The 10,220-nt window shown below is 38.2% G+C and overlaps 1 protein-coding gene across 15 annotated transcripts in view; it reads right to left on the bottom strand.

Moving 5' to 3' along the window:
* The window catches only part of ank2b (ankyrin 2b, neuronal), a 111,627-nt gene that overhangs the window by 65,992 nt on the left and 35,415 nt on the right, over positions 1–10,220 (bottom strand). For all 15 annotated transcript variants that reach the window (XM_079594094.1, XM_079594095.1, XM_079594096.1 and 12 more), the window contains exon 7: positions 1,087–1,185. In XM_079594094.1, the coding sequence (XP_079450220.1) occupies positions 1,087–1,185 (99 nt within the window). The remainder of the gene's footprint in view (positions 1–1,086; positions 1,186–10,220) is intronic.

Below are 10,220 nucleotides of genomic sequence, written 5' to 3'. Positions count from 1 at the left end.
TTCCACACATGGCTAGCATGTTTTTAGCATTATTTAACACATTGCATGCATGTTTTAGCATGTAGTTCGTGTGATTTAGCATGTTGATAGTATGTTTCTATGATTTTACACATGGCTAGCATGTTTTTAGCATTATTTAACACATTGCATGCATGTTTTAGCATGTTGTTCGTGTGATTTAGCATTTTGATAGCATGTTTGAATGATTCCACACATGGCTAGCATGTTTTAACTTGTTGCTAACATAATTTAGCACATTGTTAGCATGTTTCTAACATGATGTACCACATTGCTAACGTGTTTTTAGCATTATTTAACACATTGTGTGTATGTTTTAGCATGTTGATAGCGTGATTTAGCATGTTGATAGCATGTTTCTATGATTTCACAGATGGCTATGTTTTTAGCATTATTTAACACATTGTGGTCATGTTTTAGCATGTTGTTCGTGTGATTTAGCATGTTGATAGTATGTTTCTATGATTTCACACATGGCTAGCATGTTTTTAGCATTATTTAACACATTGCATGCATGTTTTAGCATGTTGTTAGCGTGATTTAACATGTTGATAGCATGTTTTAATGATTTCACACATGGCTAGCATGTTTTTAGCATTATTTAACACATTGCATGCATGTTTTAGCATGTAGTTCGTGTGATTTAGCATGTTGATAGCATGTTTCTATGATTTCACACATGGCTAGCATGTTTTTAGCATTATTTAACACATTGCGTGCATGTTTTAGCATGTTGTTAACGTGATTTAGCATGTTGATAGCATATGTTTCTATGATTCCACACATGGCTAGCATGTTTTTAGCATTATTTAACACATTGCGTGCATGTTTTAGCATTTTGTTCGTGTGATTTAGCATGTCGATAGTATGTTTGTATGATTCCACTCATGGCTAGCATGTTTTTAGCATTATTTAACACATTGCGTGCATGTTTTAGCATGTTGTTTGTGTTATTTAGCATGCTGATAGCATGTTTCTATGATTCCACACATGGCTAGCATGTTTTAACCTGTTGCTAGCATGATTTAGCACATTGTTAGCATGTTTGACATGTTTCTAAAGACAGACCCGCGCAGTGAAGTCCACGGCGGCGCCTCGATTGAGCAACAGCGTCGCCACGTTCACGTTTCCATAGTGAGCGGCGATATGCAGCGGCGTGAATCCACTCTGCAAAAACAATCAAAAAAGGGGGCGGGGCACATAAAGAAACACATGAGCTGTCCGTCAACATTCCCGCGGTGCGTCAGAGCCACGTCGTGACTTCATCTTGCTCTGATAGACTGCATTAGCATGCAGCAGTCTCAACATGAACGTGTTAAAGCTCATCGTGCCTCGGCTATAGTCCCGTATGAAGACTTCTGGAAAGAAACCTTGACGACTAACATATAAACACACATATAAACATATAAGAGAGGTCAGACTCCTAGACACAGACATGCAAACAGAAAAATATGACAAAAACGACAAATAAATGAACTCATAAGTCGTTAAAGATGAACAGAACATGAGATAAACACACATTTCAGACGACACACTGTTTTAATATAATGGAGAAAAAAGGGATAATCATAATCAAAGAAGACCAAAGGAAACATAAAAAGTGCAGAATATAGATCATATCCGTAATAAAATCTGGACTATAAGAAGGTAAAGATTGTAGAGGAGTTTGAATATGTGAAATTCTTGCCTTACCTTCCCATTCTGAAAGTCACGGTCCGATTTAATGTGAAAACATCATTTACAAAAGTGTGAAGAAGATATTGACTGTGTGACACGTTCAAAGCTGGTGCAAAATCAAATATGTGATGCAGCATGCCGTGCACTGGTCATCTACACTAAACCTTATGCATTATTAATACACAAACACAAATCTGAGAGCGCTCATAATTATAAAGACGATTTTGAATATGCTTTTATAATATTGCATTGTGCAGTTAGCCTTCATATGACAATTATTTGTTCAATATTAAATATGCATAATCATATCTAAACATCATAACTGATAATGCTACAACAGTTTAAGAACATTATCTGTGTGTATGTATGTTGGAATCTGTCTAAACACATTTCAGCACAGGCTATATTATTATTAAAGAGCTTAATGCAATCACACTAATGCATGCTGGGAGTCAAGGCAGACTCATGCCACTTGACCTTTAGAGTAATGCAATAATGCCCATGTGACTGGCTTCTCTCGGCTGGTGTGTGTGTCAATGGGCAGAGAGCAAAGCCAGTATAGGGCAGTGTTGTGGTGTGCACTCTGATTAGTTTTATACATAGCTTTATAGGGGCTTTATGTAGAATTCAGAAACCCTTGTTTTTAGTGACACCGGTGGCCATTGAGTGAACTGCACTGCTCGTTCCCGCACTCGTACGGCATGGCGAAGATCTCTTCGTTCTGTACGTGACCAGCGGTTTACTGATAATTCTAGGGGTGCGGGGGAAAATATATTCATATATGAATCGCAATTCTATCTTTTAACGATTTGAATTCATTCACAAATTTCAAAAAATCGATTTTCTAAAGTTTTCCACTTTTTTAACTTCACTTCTTTAATGCAATCCAAAATAAAATATGTTCTGCCTTGCTTTATTACAGAAGCTGTGTGTTATGATTGTAGTCAGCTTAAAGGGCTTTTGTATTTTGGCTTGAGTAAAATGGGAAGAAAAAATAAATACATTTCAAGGTTCACGTTTAATTCAGTAGGATGTTTCTTCTTCTGGACCTATTAAACTCTACCGCAGTCAAATAAGAAAAGCAACACAAAACAGTAAACTTCAGTGAAATCTATGCACATATCGAATCGAAATTTTATTCAAAATTGAGAATCGTTTTTGAATCGAGTCGTGAAGCACCAAAAGATTCCCATCCCTAGTTAACTCCGCTGGTCATTTATTTCGAACAGTGTTCGTTAACAATGTTAACAGTCATTAAAATTACACTGTTAAGATAGTTTGATTATAAGGTATATTATAGACTATGTGTGACCCTGGACCACAAAACCAGTCACATTGGTAACTTTTTTGAAATTGAGATTTATACATCATCTGAAAGCTGAATAAATAATCTTTCCACTGATGTGTGGTTTGTTAGGATAGGACAATATTTGGCTGAGATATGACTATTGAAAATCTGGAATCTGAGGGAGCAAAAAAATCTAAACATTGAGAAAATCTCCTTTAAAGTTGTGCATTTATGTTCACGATTGTGCTGCATTCACTCACAAAAATACATGTTTTATATATTTACGGTAGGACATTTACTAAATATCTTCATGGAACTTGATCTTTACTTAATATCCCAATGATTTTTGGTATAAAAGAAAAATGGATAATTTTGACCCATACAATGTATAGTTGGCTATTGCCACAGATATACCCGTGCGACTCCAGACTGGTTTTGGGATCCAGGGTCACGTATAGATCAGACTATAGTTTGAATGAATCCCTTTTCTCTGCATGACACTGACATTACAGAACAGAGCGGCTCTTCCGTTGCTCCTGAACATTGTATAAGCATTAGTTTCATGAGTCTTTGAAAGGAAGAGAGGCTTTAGATTATCCAGACAAAAACGTTCAAGTCCTTCGCATAAAAATCAGTCTACAGGTTTTCATAGATAACCTAAGGAGTCAGGAAAGGTCTCGTTTTCTAAGTTTCGTTAAAAGCTGTTCATGCATTGGCAATAAAAAAGCGATTAATACATGAAAATTCTTACATATAGCCCCTTTAAGACAATGGACGTAAAAAAAATCATATATATATATACTGTATATCTTTGATATTTGCATGTAGCACTTACAAACTACATAGCATGAACATTTAGCTCATGTGAACAGTAGTTTTGCATTGAAACATTGATATGTTAAAGTGCCCTTTCAGATTAAAAGCGACTATCGGTAAAGGCGGAAATATTAATTGATTATAAAGAGGATTATAGATGTTGAGAGGATAGACGCTGTCTGGACTGCCCATCTCTGATTAGAACAGCTCCATATGTGTAAATTAAACATCATCATCATCAATCACGACACCAGATATATGTTCAAAACATTCTCATTCAAGCTATTTAATAAATCAAACTGGAATGGGTGACACGACATGTGCAACGGCTTCTGGATGACGCTGTGATGAGACTGAACAGCCATGCAAAGGTCCAAAACAACTAAAAGTGCTGAGAAGTTAAAGAACAGAAAAACTCAATTCTGCATGCCAAAAAGTGGACCAGATATGACTTCAATAAAGCTTTTTATTTTCCAGAAGATTAGGAACTGGATAAATATCTCTACCTCAGTTGTCCTATTGACCATCATCTGTAGCAGAAGAACAGGGAAGGAAGTACAGGAGTGTTATATGTCACTCAAACACAGTTTCTCACAGCTGGCGGCGGCATGCAGAAGCGAGAGGTCTTCATTTCTCTCAACGCACATGAGGTCACATGACCACTCCACTCACATTATCTCCGTAATCCCTGATATTAACCAAATAAATAAACCCTCGTGAACAGTCAGAACCGTGGCTCGTGTGACGCTGAAGCCAGTGTTTGGGGAACGCATTACAAGTTACATGAGTAAAGTAATCAGATTACTTCTTCAGGTATCGCAGGCATTTACTCAAATGAATAAAAACTGTGAAATGCAAACTCTGAATATTTCGCAAACCTGCAATAATTCAATATGTAGAATAATACTAATGTACTTTATGCATTTAATCTCACTTTATTAACCAATGTCTTTGCTGATGACTTTTGAAGATCCAATTCAACCAATATTAGCAAACATGACTTCAGATAAACATCTCATTTCTTTATTTTTAATGTAATTTCATTTGTTTTTAACTTTCTTCTCCAGTGTCCCTAACATAAAAATCTGCATTTCCATCAGGCTGAGCCTTATTCATTTCACTTTAGGAGTTTTTGGCTAGTTTTTTTTAGCCAAAAATAGATTTGCGTTGTTGTTGTTGTTGTTGTTGTTGTTGTTGTTATAAAACAAACAAGCCCAGCCCAGGTGAGAAAAAGTAATGCAAAAGTATAACGCATTACTTTCCATAAAAGCAATTAGTTACTTTTTCAATATTGTAACGCATTACTTTTAGAAGTAACTTTCCCCAACACTGGCTGCGTCTAAAACACAATCACACTTTAACTATCTTAATAACTTCTATATTTATAGGCATCTATATGTAAAATATTAGGTATGAACGGAAACTTGCCAATGTTGATAACAGTTATACATAAATATTGTCATTTCATATTGCATATAAGATATAAAAAAAGGCCTAAAATTATATTATATTTAATCTTTGAACAACTATTTTGGTTCTTTCGAACTATAACTGGTATACGTACATTCTGAAAGCTTATTATTTTAACTAAACGAAGACAGTTACAGTAAAAATTGTCCGTGTTTAAAGAGAAATCAATCCCTCTATAAACCAGCTTTTCCTCAATAAAACACACGCAAGCACACGTCAGATATGCATGCACACTTTCAGTCTGGCAAGTGCATGCTGTCCCTGTACAAGTACACACAGTTGAGTTATGATATACAGTGAGAAGAGGGGATGTTTCTACGACTGATAAACGTGGAATGGGTAAGTAGATAAAAGAGTGAGACCCGCAGAGCGTCGGGATGCGAACACAGGACACAGGCACATTTAAACTGGAGAGAGAAACAGAGAAATGCAGACAGAAGATTTCATCTGGCACACAAACATCCTGAAACCACTGCACTACACACACACACACACACACACACACACACACACACACACACACACACACACACACATACACACACACCGCGAGAACACTGGCAAGATGCTGCATCTTTAAACCTGATTCCAATAATGATTTGTAACTAATTGGTCATAAAGGATTAGTTCACTTCAGGATTAAAATTTCCTGATAATGTTCTCAACCGCACGTCATCCACGGTGTTCATGGGCCCTATTTTAGCGTTCTGAAACGCAAGTAACTCTGTGGGCGGATCCCGGCGCTGTTGCTATTATACCGGCGGGATAAACGACTCTTGCGCCGACGCAAATCTAAAATGTGTTGGTCTGAAGTAGCTTCATTACTCATAGGTGTGGTTTGGGCGTAACGTGAAATAAACCAATCAGAGCGTCCTCTCACATTCCCTTTAAGAGCCGGCGCGCTTGTTCCACGGCGGATCGCTATTATAACGGCGGATCGCTATTATAACGGCGGATCGCTATTATAACGGCGGATTGCTATTATAACGGCGGATTGCTATTATAACGGCGGATTGCTATTATAACGGCGGATTGCTATTATAACGGCGGATCGCTATTATAACGGCGGATTGCTATTATAACGGCGGATTGCTATTATAACGGCGGATCGCTATTATAACGGCGGATCGCTATTATAACGGCGGATTGCTATTATAACGGCGGATTGCTATTATAACGGCGGATTGCTATTATAACGGCGGATTGCTATTATAACGGCGGATTGCTATTATAACGGCGGATCGCTATTATAACGGCGGATCGCTATTATAACGGCGGATCGCTATTATAACGGCGGATTGCTATTATAACGGCGGATCGCTATTATAACGGCGGATCGCTATTATAACGGCGGATTGCTATTATAACGGTGGATCGCTATTATAACGGCGGATCGCTATTATAACGGCGGATTGCTATTATAACGGTGGATTGCTATTATAACGGCGGATTGCTATTATAACGGCGGATCGCTATTATAACGGCGGATCGCTATTATAACGGCGGATCGCTATTATAACGGCGGATTGCTATTATAACGGCGGATTGCTATTATAACGGCGGATTGCTATTATAACGGCGGATTGCTATTATAACGGCGGATTGCTATTATAACGGCGGATCGCTATTATAACGGCGGATCGCTATTATAACGGCGGATTGCTATTATAACGGCGGATTGCTATTATAACGGCGGATTGCTATTATAACGGCGGATTGCTATTATAACGGCGGATCGCTATTATAACGGCAGATTGCTATTATAACGGCGGATTGCTATTATAACGGCGGATCGCTATTATAACGGCGGATTGCTATTATAACGGCGGATCGCTATTATAACGGCGGATCGCTATTATAACGGCGGATTGCTATTATAACGGTGGATCGCTATTATAACGGCGGATCGCTATTATAACGGCGGATTGCTATTATAACGGTGGATTGCTATTATAACGGCGGATCGCTATTATAACGGCGGATTGCTATTATAACGGCGGATCGCTATTATAACGTAGTACCCCAGAGTGCAGTCTGGATGATGGGGCGGGGCGACACTTTGGGGCGGGGTTACACGTGTCGCTCCGCCCACCCCCAATTTAATTGGCTTATTATACAGCAATCTCATTGGCCTGATTCAAGCCTGAGCATGCGCACTCTTTATGTACTATTTTTGTGAATGATTTGTCCATATTAAAGAAATATTAAATGCTAACTCTAATCGTATATTATCGGTTTACCATGGTAATTTTAGTTAAGATCTATTGGATAATGTTTTATTGTTAAGACACAGAATAGACAAAGTTATTGTTTAAAAACGAACGCTTGGTGACAGCACCGACAGCACCATTTCATATTTCCACCAGGTCGGTCGGTGGATCAGCTCAAACTCTGGATTTTACGCAAATTATGATAAATCGCTGTATTAAAGGAAAGACATCGGACAAACCCGAACGCAAGCAGCTGATTTTAGTGCTCTGATTTTTTAGCACGACCGTTTTTTGTTGATTTTTTAACGAGATTTGTTCTCCAATGCTTGCATTTTTTGGCACAAAGTGCAAATAAAATGTTTAATGGCAAACACATATTTCCTTGTTGTTTACCTGTTAAAAATAGTTTCAAATATTAACACTGGCATAGGCTATATCTGTAGCCTAACTATTTTAAAAAATCACAGCTGTAAATCTGTGCATATAGGCCTATAGCCTAACAGCCTACTTCAAATAGCTACTTATTTATATAGGCTACCTACTTAATTAAATTGAGCATATAAATAATCATATTTGCTATAGATCGACATAATAATATCTGTTTTAGTATTATTTTTTTTCCACTTTTCAGCACTGCAGGTTTTTAAATTCCCATTGTACGCAAAAAAACAAAACACACACACACACACACAAAAAAAAAAACAATGGCCAGGGCTTGTATTATTTGGTAGCCTATTATTGTCTTATTTGTCACTTTCGGAACTGTGTCTTACTGAAATACAGTGAATTATCATTATGTAGTGTAAAATCCCGAGTTTATTTATAATGGAAAAATGAAGAAGCATAAATTAATGATGTAAAATGTCGCAGCACTGCATGACATTCGGAAAATATTATTATCAGCTTAATAGGCGATCTCTCCTTGCAATGCTAATTTAATGCAGTCATGATCATTGCTCACTTAAAGTGCCATTGACTTATCTGCTGGGTAAATTAATAAATATAATTTAGCTAAATCTAAAACATCGTATGATTTATATCAGCAACATATTTATTTATATCGCCCAGCTCTCAAACTGCTCAATATTAATACTTAGGCATATATATTACTTTTTGTAAAGCTGCTACAAAACGATGTGAATTGAGCGCTATACACATTTTTTTTACTTCACTTGATATAGACCTAGGTATCGTGGCCACGAATGAAGAATTCGTTCCCCATATTTAGCAGCACACGGCGGTCTGCCTTGAAGGGATTGTTATTGTTTGTTGTACAGTAACTTCATTTAACTTATTAAGTCGTATTAAGTTAATAAAAACATTATTTAATTGATCATTACTGAAATCGCCATGCGACAACGTAGTAGCCTACGGCCAAACTGCGCGAAACTGCGTAGATAGAAGATCATTCATAAACTCGTACATAAAGGAATGCGCATGCTCATGCCTCAAGTGTCTACTCCAATAAGATTGCTGTATTATAAACCAATGAAATTGTTGATAGGCGGAGCGACACGTGTCGCCCCACCCCAAAGTGTCGCCCCGCCCCATCGTCCAGACTGCACTCTGGGGTTACTCATTATAACGGCGGATTGCTATTATAACGGCGGATTGCTATTATAACGGCGGATTGCTATTATAACGGCGGATTGCTATTATAACGGTGGATTGCTATTATAACGGTGGATTGCTATTATAACGGTGGATCGCTATTATAACGGCGGATTGCTATTATAACGGCGGATCGCTATTATAACGGCGGATTGCTATTATAACGGCGGATTGCTATTATAACGGCGGATTGCTATTATAACGGCGGATTGCTATTATAACGGCGGATCGCTATTATAACGGCGGATCGCTATTATAACGGCGGATTGCTATTATAACGGCGGATCGCTATTATAACGGCGGATTGCTATTATAACGGCGGATCGCTATTATAACGGCGGATTGCTATTATAACGGCGGATCGCTATTATAACGGCGGATTGCTATTATAACGGTGGATTGCTATTATAACGGCGGATCGCTATTATAACGGCGGATCGCTATTATAACGGCGGATTGCTATTATAACGGCGGATTGCTATTATAACGGCGGATTGCTATTATAACGGCGGATCGCTATTATAACGGTGGATTGCTATTATAACGGCGGATCGCTATTATAACGGCGGATTGCTATTATAACGGCGGATCGCTATTATAACGGCGGATTGCTATTATAACGGCGGATCGCTATTATAACGGCGGATTGCTATTATAACGGTGGATTGCTATTATAACGGCGGATCGCTATTATAACGGCGGATCGCTATTATAACGGCGGATTGCTATTATAACGGCGGATTGCTATTATAACGGCGGATTGCTATTATAACGGCGGATTGCTATTATAACGGCGGATCGCTATTATAACGGCGGATTGCTATTATAACGGCGGATCGCTATTATAACGGCGGATTGCTATTATAACGGCGGATCGCTATTATAACGGCGGATTGCTATTATAACGGCGGATTGCTATTATAACGGCGGATCGCTATTATAACGGCGGATCGCTATTATAACGGCGGATTGCTATTATAACGGCGGATTGCTATTATAACGGCGGATTGCTATTATAACGGCGGATCGCTATTATAACGGCGGATTGCTATTATAACGGCGGATCGCTATTATAACGGCGGATTGCTATTATAACGGCGGATTGCTATTATAACGGCGGATTGCTATTA

The sequence above is a fragment of the Phoxinus phoxinus genome (assembly GCF_949152265.1).
Source record: "Phoxinus phoxinus genome assembly, chromosome: 2".
Lineage (NCBI taxonomy): Eukaryota > Metazoa > Chordata > Actinopteri > Cypriniformes > Leuciscidae > Phoxinus > Phoxinus phoxinus.
This window is presented reverse-complemented; position numbering and strand designations above follow the sequence as displayed.